The sequence below is a fragment of the Zonotrichia albicollis genome, chromosome 1 (assembly GCF_047830755.1).
Source record: "Zonotrichia albicollis isolate bZonAlb1 chromosome 1, bZonAlb1.hap1, whole genome shotgun sequence".
In the NCBI taxonomy this organism is placed as follows: Eukaryota; Metazoa; Chordata; class Aves; order Passeriformes; family Passerellidae; genus Zonotrichia; species Zonotrichia albicollis.
The window spans coordinates 21,058,955-21,075,039 of NC_133819.1; the positions used below are offsets into that span (position 1 = coordinate 21,058,955).

General features: G+C 43.5%; 2 protein-coding genes across 4 annotated transcripts in view; one reads left to right on the forward strand and one right to left on the reverse strand.

Moving 5' to 3' along the window:
* Positions 1-8,436, forward strand: C1QL3 (complement C1q like 3). The gene is made up of 2 exons (XM_074535445.1): positions 1-1,320; positions 5,703-8,436. Exons 1-2 carry the CDS (start codon positions 733-735, stop codon positions 5,880-5,882), a joined length of 768 nt encoding a protein of 255 aa, XP_074391546.1. The 5' UTR covers positions 1-732; the 3' UTR covers positions 5,883-8,436.
* The window catches only part of PTER (phosphotriesterase related), a 22,187-nt gene continuing 13,097 nt past the window's right edge, over positions 6,996-16,085 (reverse strand). For all 3 annotated transcript variants that reach the window (XM_005480288.3, XM_005480290.3, XM_074535435.1), the window contains 2 exons: positions 12,629-12,769; positions 6,996-9,405 (listed from right to left, as the gene is read on the reverse strand). In XM_005480288.3, coding sequence (XP_005480345.1) covers positions 9,195-9,405; positions 12,629-12,769 — 352 coding nt within the window. In that variant the 3' untranslated portion in view covers positions 6,996-9,194. The remainder of the gene's footprint in view (positions 9,406-12,628; positions 12,770-16,085) is intronic.

Sequence of the window (16,085 nt, forward strand, 5' to 3'; positions counted from 1 at the left end):
TGCCAAACTCTCTGTGAGTGGGAAGAGCAGAGCAGATGCTGGAATGAGATGCCAAAGCAGCTCCCCTTTCCCCTGCGCTTTTGGGTGCCTATAAATTGCTCCAGCGCGCTCGTCAGCCTCCTCCTCTCCTGGCAGGTGGCACTCGGGCAGGATCCCGCTCTCCCTTCGGCTCCGGCTCCGGCTCCGGCGGCGGCTCCGGCGCGGGCACAGGGCGGCGGGCACCGGGGCTCCGGCCGGCCGGGAGGCGCGTCCCCGCTGAGGACTGTCATCCCTGCGAACAGAGAGAGAGAGGGAGGGAGAGAGAGAGCGAGGCGGCGAGCGGGGCGATCGCGAGAGGAAAGGCAAGTTCCAGGGAAAGTTGACTCGGACTGGCACAGCCTGCAAAAAAAAAAAAGTCGATCGCCAGCGGGAGCATAAAAGTGCGGGCGGCCGGGGCGCGGCGGCAGCAGCTCTTCCTCCTCTTCCTCTCCCGCTCCGCTCCCTCGCCCGCCCCGCGGCTCAGCGGCCGCAGCGGAGCGCCGCGACCCGCGGGATCCCCGCGACGCCCTCGGCAGGGCGGCCGAGCCCCAGGGGAGCCGAGCTCGAGCGGGCTCGGCGTTTTTTCGGCTCTGAGGAGGAACCCCGCCAACCATCAAGATTTTGTCCAAAAGCAGACAAGAGGATCGCCCTGCGCTGAGCCGGCTGGTGGGCAGCAGGCGGCGGCTGATAGCGGCCGGCGCGCTGGGGGTGGTGATGGTGCTGCTGCTGGTCATCCTCATCCCGGTGCTGGTCAGCTCGGCCGGCACCTCGGCTCACTACGAGATGCTCGGCACCTGCCGCATGGTCTGCGACCCCTACGGCGGCACCAAGGCGCCCAGCACGGCGGCCACGCCCGACCGCGGGCTCATGCAGTCCCTGCCCACCTTCATCCAGGGGCCCAAGGGGGAGGCCGGCCGGCCGGGCAAAGCGGGGCCGCGGGGCCCGCCGGGGGAGCCGGGGCCGCCCGGCCCGGTGGGGCCGCCGGGTGAGAAGGGCGAGCCGGGGCGGCAGGGCCTGCCGGGGCCCCCCGGGGCGCCGGGGCTGAACGCGGCCGGGGCCATCAGCGCCGCCACCTACAGCACCGTGCCCAAAATCGCCTTCTACGCCGGCCTCAAGCGGCAGCACGAGGGCTACGAGGTGCTCAAGTTCGACGACGTGGTCACCAACCTCGGCAACCACTACGATCCCACCACCGGCAAGTTCACCTGCTCCATCCCCGGCATCTACTTCTTCACCTACCATGTGCTCATGCGGGGCGGCGACGGCACCAGCATGTGGGCCGACCTCTGCAAGAACAACCAGGTGGGCGCCGCGCCGGGGACAGCCGGGGACAGGAGGGCAGGGGGCCCCGGAGGACGGGGGTTCCCCGAGGGAGCGGGCACTTCGCGGGCAGCGGGCGGAGCGGCGCGGGAAGGGCGGGAAGCGGGCGGGGAGGGGGAGCCGGGGGCCGCGGGAGGCGGTGCGGGCGCGGGCCGGGGAGCGGAGCCCGAGCCCGGGCGGCGGGAGGGGAGCGATGGGGACCGGCGGCCGCCTCTCCGCAGCTGGCGGGGAACCTGCGGGGAACCCGAAGGCTACCGAGGGGCCGGGTGCTCTGCAAAGCCGAGGCCGCCCGGGCTGCTGGGTGAATGCGGACTCGACGCGCTCTCCTCTCCGGGAGCCGCGCAGCAGATGCCGCTCCCAGCCCGCTGTCCGGGCACAGCAGCTCCCGGCCCGCCCTGGGCGCGGAGCGCTCGCTGCCCGCAGCTCTGCCGGGACCGGAGCGGGGGCGGGCGGACAAACAGCGCTGCCCCCGCAGGGGCGAGAAGAGCCCGGCGCTTCCTCGGGGAGGGGAAAGTCCCCGGCACGAAAGGGGAGCCAGGGGCGGTGGGTGAGCCCAGGAGAGGGTGGTGCTGTTGGGAAAGGGTGAGGCGGGTGGGAGGAACGCAGCCACGGCACGGGACGGGGCTCCCACGCAGCGCAGCGCCGGGCTTGACACGCTCAGCCCCGGAGGGTGCGAGGCTGCTTCTCCCTGTCAGGAGAGCTGGTAATAGAGCGAGCTCGGCGCCCGCACACCTGAGTCCCTGGCGGGCCTGTGCCGCTGACGGACTGGGCCAGGAGGCACACCCGGGAGCCCGGGCAGGACCCGAGTCTGTCGGCATCCCCTGGGCAGGATGAAGGCATCGGAAATAATTAATGGCCTTGCGATGCTGCAGTCTGAAACACAGAGGAATCATCCCTTTTAATTAGGATAAACGTAGCCACTGCCTGTTACATTGCCCCCTTGTAACCCCTCCTTCGCAATTTTGCGCCTTTTCCATGAGTAGTTAACAGACGCGGTTAGGCTGGCACCAATTCCTCCGGCGCTCAGAGGCAGCGCCATCCCTCAGGGCTCTGGATGCCCAGGGACAGTGCGAGGTGCCCAATGGTTCCCGGGTCCCGGTACCCCGGCCCCCCGCGCACCGGCGGCGGCTCAACAGGTCCCGCTGTGCCCGAGCCGTCCCGGCCAGCGGGGCCGCAGGGCGGGCTCGGGGAGCTCGGGACCAGCGGTGCCGCTCCCCCCGGGCTGTTCGCCCTCGGGCTGGGGCATGGCTCGGCTCCCGGCGTGTCCCCAGGGGTGACAGGCCCCGTGTCCCCGCCGTGCCCGCACGGCCCCGTTCGTTCGCGCGTTCCCTCCGCAGCCGAGCGCGGCCCTTTGTGCGCAGCGCACACGGGAGCCGCGGCCGCCGGTAAATTAATCTGATATGCCATTTAACCTTTTCTTTATGGCTCCTCAGAAGGACTGTGAAAACGGAATAATGAGGACATCAGTGGCAATTAATTAAATTAGAAAATATCTGCCATAAATACTGTCTCCACAGATAAACCAGGACTAGTAAAACTAAGTACATCCTAATAATATTCACTTTGATATCTTCTTACAAAAGCAATATTCTTCACTGCAGAAATACAATTTTACTTACAATTAAAGAATTGATCTATTTTTACCCATATTTATAGAGTGTTTACTTTCCTGAACACTGAAAAATAAGTACATAGCAGTAGTTTTAAAGAAGCATCCAATTACAAATATTCAATTGAACCTGAGGTCTAACCATTTCCAAATATAGGTACTTCCAGTGCCAGACATGAGGCAAACTCAGAGTTATTCAAAGAAGAAAGAAAAAACCCACCTAAAGAGAGGTTCTATGTGTACATTCGTATGTACTATATGAGATATTCAGGGAAATACCTGCACATCAATGGTTTAAAATTGACCCACAGTTTTAATGCCTCAATGAGTGATTAGGATTTATACTTAAAATACTAAATGCTGATGTGACAGGCTTTATGAATATTTGTAAGGAAGCTCAGAAATTTTGGAAGTAGTTAAATGGAGTGACAAAGGCAACATTATAAATCCCATGTTCTCTAACAATGAAAAACCCAGAAACACTGAAAACTGTATGACTTACAGAAAAAAAAAGCGTTCCTAAGCAATAGATATGTGAAACCTCAAGGTCCCCAGTGTTACCACATTGTCTGCTTTAATGATTATCAAGCTTGAACAGGGAAGTGCTGAGGTGACACAGCTTAGGGATGTGTGTGCAGGCTGAGAGCATAGCTTCATGGAAGGACTTACATGGAACTTGTGAAACGTATTGTCTCATAATGCTTTAATTTTGAGATGCATTTGCCCTCTTGCAGCAGTACACTCCATTCATTTGAGGAGAATTTATTTGAGACTGTTCTCCTAGGCTTTAAAAAGAAATTGTTCTGGCTAACCAAGCAAGAAGGTAAAGCCACTAGGAATAGCATACAGGACCTTTGCTGCTACACACAGGGCAGTAACATCTGCATTTTTGTTTCTAGACTTTCAGTTTCCAGAATCTTTTTCTTTTTTCCAGCCAGTATGTATTGTGTAGAATCTTAAAAATGAAATATCCATTGCTGTTGTAGCCAGTGTCCCCATGCTGACTGCTGACTTCCTTAGGATTGTCACTGATGTAATTCAAATTCTCCCCTACCATCCACAAGATTTTATACAAATCCACAAAGCAGCATTTCATTAGGAAGTAAACAGGAATTTGAAAAGTCCTTTAAACCACTTTTCTCACCATTATGCAAGATCCTAGTTCCATGTGAAAGTTCTTCTACCTTGTCTGTGGCCTTTTCACTCCTCCCCACCTGCTCTTTCCATTTCCACTGCCAGCAACCACCTCAGTCCATTATTTTCTCTGGAAGATCTTTCCAGGGTTAATGGTCCAGAGCCTTCAACTCTGCCCTGCCAGTCACAATTCCAAAGGAAACACCCAGCACTTAGAATAATTATTGCTTAGAAAATTAGCAAAAGAGATCACCTCTGTAAACAATACCAGGCAAGTCAGGACCAAGAAGTCCTGAAATAGTCGGGGTTTATCATCATGCCATGTATCAGTTTAAATTTGCAGCCTGTCACAGCTTTGCAAGCCTTTGCAGCCTTTCTCACTGTTCTTACAGGATGCATAAAGAATTTCCACCTACTGTGATTTTTAAGCTGCATAATGCCATAAGATCCTGCATGGTAAAAGAACCCCCTCCTTTTTAACATTTCAATATTAATGTGAAATCATATCACATGAAAATTTAATTTGGAAATTTATCATGTAAACTTTGAAAGGAATCCATGGAAAATTGTGACTTATAGCCTATTTTTTTCAGTTCAGAGCAGAAAAAATCCCACATATAGTACGCCAAGTCATGCATTATTACTTAGTTCAGATTTGCAATGCCACTAAATCATTTACTGCTCTGTAACTACGCTAGAACAAAGACAAGCAACAAGCAGATGACGTGTTACACTGAAATAAATCAGATACAACCATGTTTAAATATTTTACCAAACAGAGTCAAATTATATATAAATGATTTGGAGACTTACAATGGCACAGGCCGTTCATTGCTGAAAACCAACATATATCTTGAAATTACAGATTATTTTCAGTTTGCAAGAAATGTCAAATTTAATCAGTAGTGGAATACCAAGGGAGAAATGGGAAAAAAACTATGTTTAAGGGAAAGTTGCAAATGAAATGCCCTCAATGACTTGTAAATTTCAAAAACTCTTACAGCAAATAGTGACTTGCCTGTGATTTTTCAAAAGTGCATCTCTTAAAACACAGTGAAATTAAATGTTTACTTACTGAACTGTGGTCATAGCAGTTTTTCCAAACCCAGATTGCTTGTGTGCATGTGTATGGGGGGTGTACTTCTTGTATTCTTTTTTGCAGCATGATCCTATTGCTTAGTATGACAATAAACTGCCTCTGGAAAAAGTCCATCTTGGGGACTCCCTGTGGGCCTCCCTGTGGATCCTCAACATTGTCAATCACTTGTTCCACTGATACAAAAGTTACACCAAATGTAAAACTGGCACACGATCAGATCCAGTTCTCCCAACTCCAGCTATTCTTACACATATTTATAAGAAGGCTCCAGACATCTACAGAAGATCAGGCATTTGTGTATTCATCAGATGACCAAGAAAAGAGAATATTATTGCTTTAGTTTCAGAAGTACAGCAGGAGAAAATAAGCAAGTGCTATAGGGATAAACTACAATATACGTTGCCAGATGTTTAAAGTGGCAACTCATGCATGTTGAATGAAACTTCGAGGATATGCTTTAATTTCAGCAGGCAGGAAAAATTGCCTGAGTTTTCTTAACCAGTGGTTCTGTATTTCATGTAGGTTCGAGCTAGTGCGATCGCTCAGGATGCTGATCAGAACTACGACTACGCCAGTAACAGCGTGGTCCTTCACCTGGAGCCAGGAGATGAAGTGTACATCAAATTAGATGGAGGAAAAGCACATGGAGGAAACAACAACAAATACAGCACATTTTCTGGATTTATTATTTATGCTGACTGATAATGAGTAAAAAGACCCACCAAACCAGTCGAGAAACGAAGCCTGCTCTTCTAAGCGATGGATTGTGTGGCAAAAGTCAATGAAACAAGCACCCCAGCAGAGAGTGACCACTGAACACCTCAGCAGTGGGGGGAAATGTTGAATGCTACCTGATTCACATCTGTACAACACAGAGAAACCTTATGTTAAAAACCACAAACCAAGTTAAGCAGATGTGCGATCCACTTCCGCCAAAGCAAATACTTCCTCATTGTTACGTGTCCATGTGAATGAAGTTCTGCATAGATCAGATTTTTATAGGCAAGGAAAGCCCACCTAAGGACACTGAGTTATTTCTTCAGTGTATATGATACTTTGATGTGTTATGATCTTGCTGCTTTATCCATACTTCAGCTTTGGTTCTTGTGACTTACCTGCTAACAATGATGCTTGGAGTCCACTCATAGTGTGGTGAGGAATGATTTTACAATAAAAGGAAGAGGTAATCAAAATATACTTTCTCTCTGCAAAGAAATTGTTTGCCTTGTACTTTTCTTACCCTTCCACTTAAAACTAGAAACTAATCAGCTTTAAGCCTTAACTCAAATGTTTCTGTTTTGTAAGTTTACATTAGATTTTTAACATAAAAATCAATCCAGTGGAGTTATTTAAATTTTGTCTTTCCCTTAGCTGTCCTCTAAAAGAAAATGACAGAAGAAACACAATTTTCCCCTTTAGAATATAACAGTTGACAAGCTATTCTATTGGACCATATCCCTGATTCCACCAAAGCAAATGGCTAACTGCTATTAGTGGAAAAGGGATTTTAATTTGTATACATGTAAATATATATTTAGTCAATTATTATAGGCCCATTGTTGATGGTTAGTTGTGTAAATATTTAGAAAGCCTGGCATCCATACCATCAGACTAAGAGGCGGAGTGTTTTCTTTGCAGCAATTAGTCTTCATTAGTCTTTTAGCACTTAGTCTGTACCTGGGTTCTATTTTTAATAAAGTAGTTATGGATTAATATACTGCAGATGTTCCACTAGAATTTCATAGGAATACAGATGACCTTTATTGTCTTAGGTGTCTTGTCTCACTGAAGTCAGTGGGGTTTTTCCAACAAAGGAAGAGTGGGAGATCTGACACATGAGAAAATGCTGTCACACAGACCTTTTCCATGGAAGCTAGTACCAGTTTGTGTAAGGTGTGCCTACGAGATGGACACAGAGAAGCATTTTACCAAAAATGATAACACATATGCAAAGAAAGAAGCAGATATTTACATGCAAAAAAAAGGTGTGTTATAAAACCTATTTTTCTCATTCATATAGATATAGATATAGATATATAAAGTCTCAAAGAAGCTTAATCCATATAGAGGATTAATGGCTTGGAGAATAAACTAAACAGAGATACATAGTTATAAAAATGCTTTAAAATCAGTCATAGCAGTAATGTCCACAGATCTTTTTTTATTCAGAAAATGGATTTATTATTTGCTTTGATTTTGGGAGTCTATTTCTCTTAGGTTAAAACTTTCAGATTTCATTCTAAACCTAAATTTCAGCAAGATTATTAAATTTCTTTAGCACAGTTTGTTATGTTATTTATTTTTACCTTTTGGAAAAATCAACGTAACATTTCTGTAAATCATTAAAGAGTAACAGAGGCTACCCCTAGCACTGCTATTTCATATATTCTGTCACAAGCAACCTTGTCTAATGTAATAAGGGTACAAACTTAGATTTATCTGCACTAAAATTTCCAAAGTGTCTGCCACTCTGACAAAAAAAGCTCTCCAGTGCTGGCTACTCAGCAAAAGTCTGATAGGGATTTTACACATTGCCCTAAAAATCTCGTTTGAATGAGTGAACCTTTTCTCAAACAGAACGTGTTCCTCCTTCTGCTTTGAGTCGTTCGATTCAAAACAAACGCCGAGCGAGCCCAGGCTGCGGAGAGGATCGCCAGGCAAACTCATCCAGGGTTTACAAGGGGACATGGTGCTGCCAGCTGCTTGTGTATTATCTCACCAGATGGGCAATGCTTCTACCTTATGACAAAGTGCCAGCTCATGTCTGTGCATTGTAGTGGTTACTCCTGTTTCATTTCTACGAGGTGATTATTTCAGTACCTGATGTGTCCCTGACTTGTCTGCTCCTCCACCGTTGCTGTTGCTGGCCCTGCACTCCCACAGCAGTGTAGCTAGAGATTCCCTGAGTGGTGTCCAGCAGTCCTGCACCTAGAGCTAGGGATCATTCACAACCTGCAGTGTGCATTCACCACGGTGTGTATTGGTAAAGCTCAATACTACGAGACATACATGGTCAAATTTGAAGAAGCTTCTGAAATCAGGCTACCACTGCTATTGGATAACACCATTTTTTGGATAAATCACCTGCCCTGGTTAAAGTTAGACAAGAGCAAAGAACACACTTTATGTGAAAACCACATATAAGGCAAACATTTCTTCCTTTTTCATCATATCTTGATATACTGATTTGTAAAGACTTATATCACAACCTTTGTTATAACTAATACAACTCATTAAAACTGTATTATGTAATATATTTTGAGTGCTGGTGTTGCATCCTTACAAAAAGAAGCTGGTGTGTGTCAAGTTTTACATGATTGCTGTGAGACTCCAAGTTCGTGATAAAAAATTAATGCAATTAGAAAAAGACATCTGTAATAATACCGCACATACTTTAAGAGGTGATCAAAATGCTTTATTCAAAAATATATTTTTCAATGTATTTTCTACATTTTCACTTACAATTAAGTAAATTGTTAAACTAGAAAGAAATCTTATCTTTTTTTGATTTGAGATTCCTCTTGCCTTCTCTTGTCAATGGAAGCTAATTAGAACTTCCAGACCTTTCAATCAAGTATTACTCAAAGAATATGAGGATAATGAGAAGATTGACGGTATTACAAGGATTAAAATCAGCCCCTGAAGACAGGAAATTTAACTGAAAACCATAAATTCCTTCCAAGGAAATTTCCTTCCAGGTGACACATCTTCAGAAGTAGTTTGAAGATAACAATCAGTAACAGTATTAGATTATGCTTTTGAAACAATTATTTTAAAATTTCAGTTGAAAAGATTCTGTAGGTAGGCTCATATTCAGTAAATCATTCATGAGCAAACTTTTAGAAGGGAGAAAATGTAGAGACCATATACAGTTTTAATGCTCTAATTAAAAAGAAAAGTTACAATTAGTTTGTTTGCATTGAGTTTTTCAGAAATTTTTTTTAAATGACTGTTCTACTGAAATCTGAATTTTATTAAGTTTCCTTATAAATCAGGCATATTTATTCATTGTTCCTACTTAAAAGTCAACCACCGCTTGGGATTTGCTAGGAGTATTTTATCAATTTTATCTTGGGATATGCCTCTAATTAGCATTTTAGGAACTATATTTTTTAGGATATGTGAATATCCATGACCTCCATATTTCATCAGCCTGTTCTTGGTGTGCAGATCATGAGCCATCAGAATTCTGTCTTCATAGCCTTCTTCAATCAGCATACGAATCCTACAAAAAGTTGGAAGAATCCCTGTCAGTGGAAGTTCTCATGTAAAAGCATTTCCATTTCTTACATTACTGTACTGCTGGACTGTATTATAACACCAAATACTTAGGTGCTCAGAGCATTTACTCCTTACATTTATCTGAAAATAAAATACATTTTTTATTGCATGAAAAATATCCCACCTCTGAAAACACACCACCATTTATATCGAAATGGAGAAGTATATCTTTGCTTTTGGCACATGACTTTGCATTTTCAGACCCATTAATTCCACAGAGGAATTCAAGAACTTCAGCATCACCATGCATGGGACACAGGTTTTATATAAATTTCCTACATAAATTCCTTCTCAGCAGGTTACTTTTTGCTGCTGTCACAAGGCTGGTCCCGTTACATTTGCTAATGACCAGACTCTGTGCATGACAGGTCTGTAAAGGAGCCTGGCTCAATAACATTAATACTTTCAGATCTTTGGTTGAATCCCATTTAGCAAAGCAGGTTAATAAAAAGTTGAAGTTGCCAGTATCATACTCCATATAGACAGTTATCATCAAAACACATTGCAAAGATGTTCATTAAAGAAGACAAAGACTGGCATGGCACAGCACATACCAGGAAATAAGGGGCATTAATTAATATGGCAGTGCAGCTAAACAGCCTTGGCAAAATGACAAGTCAGCTTGGAAAAAGAAGTAATCCTTCTGGTCACACTCTTGTAGCAGGACTACTCCAAGTCCTTCTTTTTCACATTTCATTCAGGTAGCCTTACTCCCTTGATCAGCTCATTCCTTAGCATTTGTGTTATGTGGATGTCTATACTCCTGTACTGCATGACTGTCAAGTTTCTCAGTAAGCTTCCATTTATTTTGGCAGAGGATTACAGCACTGAAGTGGCAGGGACTGACAAACCAGCCCTGGAAAGTGCTCATTCCTCAGGAAGGCCTCCAATTCCATCACTTGCCAGCACTCTGAAATCCTAATCCTTACCTTCCTGACAATGCTGTGATCAGCAAGAAAACAAAACCTAGCCTTACAAGTACCCACACAGTATCTGAAAGCTCTTACTGACAGGTTTTATTACAGGTATTTACATGCAGCAGCACCTAATCAGCATGGGCAGTGGAAAGAAGGCAAAAAGGACAGAATTTGGTAAAACGTATTGTTTTTCAAAAACCCATCATACATTGTGTAGTATTGTGCACTGTGTGGCACAAACCATAGTCTTACAACATCACAAGAATCTCCTCCAGTCTGAAATACAGAAAAACCACATGCCAACCAGAACGTAAAAGTAATGGCACTAGAGGGACTAAGTTTTTGCTGACCAAACATATTATTAGAATCACCTCCTTTAATATGGGACTCATTTCATGGGTTGGGAAGGCATATGATCCTTTCCATTCTGTATCCATTGCTCCTTTTTGCTCATTCCTTTATATATAGTTATTACTTTCTGACTCCAAATTGCTCCAGAACACAAGTCAGTGTTTTGCTTGCATTGGCAGCAGACTGCAGCCTAAATGCTGAAGTACACAGACAGCTAAAATGAGTTAAGTAGGTATGTTATGACTACAGAAGTTTGTGTTTTAAGCAAAAAAGATGTGAACAAGTATTTTCTATTCAGTATTTTCATTTAGAGGTCAATTTGGTTTCTACTTCTGTGGTGCTGTTTCACAAAACAAAATCCTAAAGAGATTGCCCCAGCCATCCTTAGTCCACTGATATAACACAAATACACACACTCACACTGTGCAATGAGAAGACAAACCTTTCATCTTTTCTTCCTTTGAACAGCCTGCTGCAAGAAATACTCAGACACTAGAGAGTTTCAGGAGAGATGAGGGTGGCTGAGCAAGCATCATGGATGGAATGAAAACTCTGCCACAGTTGAACATGCACTTGTTAACCAAGGCCTAGTCCAGTCCTCTCTAAATATTCCCCAGTGCTTCCAGAGATGCTGACTTTCCATGGCACAGGAGAGGGCAGGAGGCACAGCAGAGAAAGCAGCTTTACTCATTCTAAATGGGAAAACTGTGAATTCCTTGCAACAGTTTAAAATACCGAGTGCAAGACTGAGAGCATTGCTAAGAGAGAAACAATTTCTAGTGTGAAAAGCAGCAGCAAATGCTTGGGAGGGTGGAAGAATAGCCACAGCACCTTCTTAGGAGAGAACAGTTTGAAAACAGATTAGTTTCAAGATTAATCTGACAATGAGGAGGAGGGAAACTATGTCTGAGATGTAAGGGAAAGCTCATAAAATCTTTCTCATCAAGGAGAGTGAAAGAACTGTTTGTGACTCTGGAAGGTAAAAAGACACAGGCAGGATGGCAACCCACCCCTCAGGCACCTGCCACTTCACTGCTCACACACACTGTGGACAAACAGCATGGCAGCATCACACCTCCAGATGGAGTGGAAGGAGTGAGGTGTCCGTTCCCAGCTGATCCTACCTTCTCTCAGACAGTTTCTGTACAGAATGTATCTCCTTGGCAAAACTTTGTGTTAGCACAGCACAACAGATTGGCCGTGCAGCTGAGCTGAGACTGCAGGTGCTGATGAGAAGCAGGGAAGAGGTACCCTGCCAGTGGGACCAATATTTTCACATTGTGAGTGAGTGTGAGGAGAATGGAAGCTCTGAAGAGACAGGAATCACATCCTTCAAAACAGAGAAAGGGCAAAAGGACGGTGGGAGGAAAGGTGATAAAGTGCTTGAAAGAAAAAAGGCAGTTTTCCAGGATGGAAGCACAAATCCATCCAAAACAACCAGTGAGTTTTGCTGGGTTAGCAAACCAGTGAGGAGATAAAACAGGCTCAGATGATGTTTAGTAGCAGCACTAAGTTTCCAATACTATGTTTCAAACAGAAATACTTAATCCTAACATAAATGCAGTATTGTCAGCCTTCTCCTTTTTACACACTGTATAAATTCGACCAGATCAGCATGGAATTAGGAAAGAGAACAAAGTTTAAAAAGCTCTTAATCTTCTCAAGTAACTTCCTACAACACTGTGACTCTGCATCTTCCTCTCAGAAAGAAGAAATGATACATGCTGCTCTAACTGTGTGACAGCAGCAGGGGAAAATGGCATTATTTCAGCATGACAGAAGACAGTTTTGAACAACAAGCAGAATCACTCTGTGATGGTCTTAAAACAAGTATTTTTTTATCAATAATATTTTTTATCAATGGGCATGCTATAGCTAAAGCTGCATGGGAGCAGATACCTTGCAATTCTCTCATTGTCGCTGGGCATGTCAATATCTGGATGGAACTGGTAGTGAAGGAACTCTGTACCAAACAGGTCGTACTCTAGGTAACATCCAAGCTTAGCAAATTCCAGAAGTTTCTTTTTATCAAATATGGTCCTGCAGAACACATGTAAGTCAGAGTCAGCACTGTAGCAGGAATAAAATATCTTATAGTATAAGGACAGGTACTTTGTGATCTCCCACTTTCAAGGAAAAAAACAAATAATCTATTGTGTAATTCACCCATTTGAGAAACAGAACTCCTGTTTGACACATGCAGCTTAAGGTGATACACAGCATTGTCCTTCTTACATTCATTTGAGATTTCATGCATTAAAAACCAAAACAAAACCAACTCTTTCCCCATGAAATAATGAAAGCCTCTCCAGTAATCTTTAAATGGAAACAGAAAAGTTACTTTTGATATCATTAACCCTCTCAACAGACAACCTAACACGGAAGGACATTTAAGGAGGAGGTTAATTCATAGTGATAATAAAAAAAAAAAAAAAAAAAAGACAATGGATTACTCACACAAGACAGATTTACTTTCCCAAAAGAGTTACAGAAGACAGCTTCACCCAGGGCTTGTTTCATCCATCACACACCAGCAATATACAACTTTGTCTTTAGTTTCTATTCTGTACAGTGATGTTTCTAGATTGCCATTAGAACAGCAATATATCATTGTTTGCACTGGGATCTGGCCAGAAGGCCTTAAGGAAACACTCTCACCAAAATACATAATGGCACTGTGAGTATCTGGGACATGGGCTTTGCAACAGATTTGAAAAGTGAAGGAACAAAGCTTCTAGCACCTCTCACTCATTCAGAAAAGAACAGCAACAGAAATAAGAGTTCTCTGGAATATTTTGGGTTTTCTTTGAACCATTTTTACCAAGTGTATAAGCTGTTCAAAGAAAAACAAAAACACTCAAGTGATACAATTTTATCTTTGTAGCTGCCACACAATTTATTTTTTTTGTTTAAGAAGAAACCACATTTCCACAACAGCAGCAAAGGAAACCAAAAGGGCAGTAGTTTGTGGGGGATTTTTTATTATTGCAGATATTGATGTCACAAAGCAGTTTTACCTTATACAATTACATCACAGTCTGTTACTATGGAAATGACTGATGTCATAATTTCAATATTATGACTTAACTACAGATCAAGTAGGAGGAACAGATGGGTTGAGAGAAGAAAATCCATGTTCAAACAAGCCTGCCATCAGCAGGAGTGTAAGACTTGCCAACTGTAATTAATAAAAAATGTTATTTTAAAATAAATGTTACAGTTTACAGAGACTGAACATTTATCACCAAATGAGTTTTCAAAGTGCAGAGCAAAAGAACAGATTATTTTAGATCCAGCCCAGCTCAGTTCACAGGGAGACAATCGCCAAGAGTCTTCAATCCTGTGCAGGTGGCAAAAGCACCCAACAGTCTATTTCAAATTCACAGCCAGAACAGTTGCTTTTAAAAACTATTGTTAGTGTCATGCTTTTGGGTGTTCTATCCCAATGAAGAGCCAGAGAACTTCATCTCCTCAGCCACTGGGTCCCACAGTGAGCCACAAGGATACAGCAACAGCAGCAGTTCCCAGTTCAAATTGCTGATCTCTCAACTGGAATTGGGTGTTTGGGCAACACTGTCCCTGAACAGCTCTGAGCTCATGGAAAAGGAGATGGGACATGGTGAAGCACCCTCTAAATTGGAACTCAGCCATAAATACCCTGGGGACAGACACCAAACTGTAATGTTGCCCTGAATTTGTAACAGTTGCTGTGAGACTTCAAACAGAAATTACTCAAGTGAGTTAAGTCAAGATGTGGATCTCCTTTATAACCTTAACCCCTAACAAATGACTAAAGAAGAGGCTCAATAGCTTTTGCTTCCAGCCTTTTAGTACACTGTAGTTCCACTATGTGGAACTGCTACCTTTTTTTAAGGTACTAAATTGCAAGACATGGTAGACAGCATTTTAATTTTACCATTTAATTGTAAATCCACTGGAAAACTACCATTCTGTCTATGTGAAATGCAGACATGAAATATGGAGCTATGTACAAATTTATCTCACATTTAAGGGACTGGGATGCTCCCACATGGATTTTTCTTACTGGAGGAGACTTAAAATGTTAAATGCACATTGCAAAGCCAAACTTCACAGTAGTTTATGTTACAGCAAGTGCCAACCTGAATGTGTGAAAGTAATGATAGAAAGAGATAAAAGGAAATGTCAAATTGTGCATCAGCGGTTGTTATTGAAACTGCACCTCTGTTTTTCTACTTATACTGCTTAATTTCCATAAATTAATTATTTAATTCAACAATTTACAACAGTGTATAAGAGGCAAAAAGCCATCATTGTATGTTTATGTTGTATCAAAATGGCTGTGTAAGTACTGATACCTGCAGCTTGCTCAGTCCTCTTTCATTGAAGATTTAAGTAACCAGTTTTTTCTCAAAAAGGGGTTGAAAATACAGCTATAGATACTGTGTAACACAGGTAAATACAAAAAGGAAGTCATTTATAAATATTCAAATATAATTTCATGGCATGAATTTTATGCTCCTAAAATCATCTAGTAGAACAAGGAGCTCTGTGTGAATAACAAACACCTGTAGCTCGATTTGCAAGCTCTTAGAGTCTGTAACCATGAGAAATTTGGAGCACAGTACTGTTTCCTGTATTACATTCACACTGAGGGCAAACAATCCAATTGCTGAGAATCATATGACCACAAATAGTCTCCATTATTCAGCAACTGGCCAAACTAATCAATGCTTGGACATACTCCAACTCACCATGAGTAAGACAAGGTCATACAAAACTGATTTGGTAACAGAGGCTATATTTCTAAACTGGAGACAGAAAAGCATCACAATTTTTCTCTGTGCCTCACGTGGAGCTCCTGGCTTTTGTTCTCAAGGAACCTAAAAGTTAACTATCTGGTCTATGCTATGGACTATCCAAAACCCAACTATTTTCTTTTCAAGCAGTACTTCCTCTCTCTGGTAGTAGAACCATATTAAAAATATGCCTTTTGCTTTGATCCAGACTCCAGCCAAATTAAGGAAATCTCCATTAGCTTCTGTGAGATTTTGGCAAGGCCATTAAGAGTGACCCAGCTTTCAAAAACACTGGACGCCCAGCAACTTCCCACCCCATTTAGTGAGAGCTGCTCAATGTCCAATGCTTTGTAAATACAGAGATTTGTGCAGGGATACAAATTAATGAAATTCCCATTTTTAAAATGTGGCTACAATTATTCCTAATCCCTCTGCCAGGTTTTCAAAGACAGCACTTAAAGCACCAAAATCTCTTTATCAATGTGAATCTAAAACCTGATCCTGACTGTAGTGCAGTCAACGAGGAGGCAGATTAAGCTCTATATAAGCATTTATTTTTGAGTCAATTAACTTGAGGG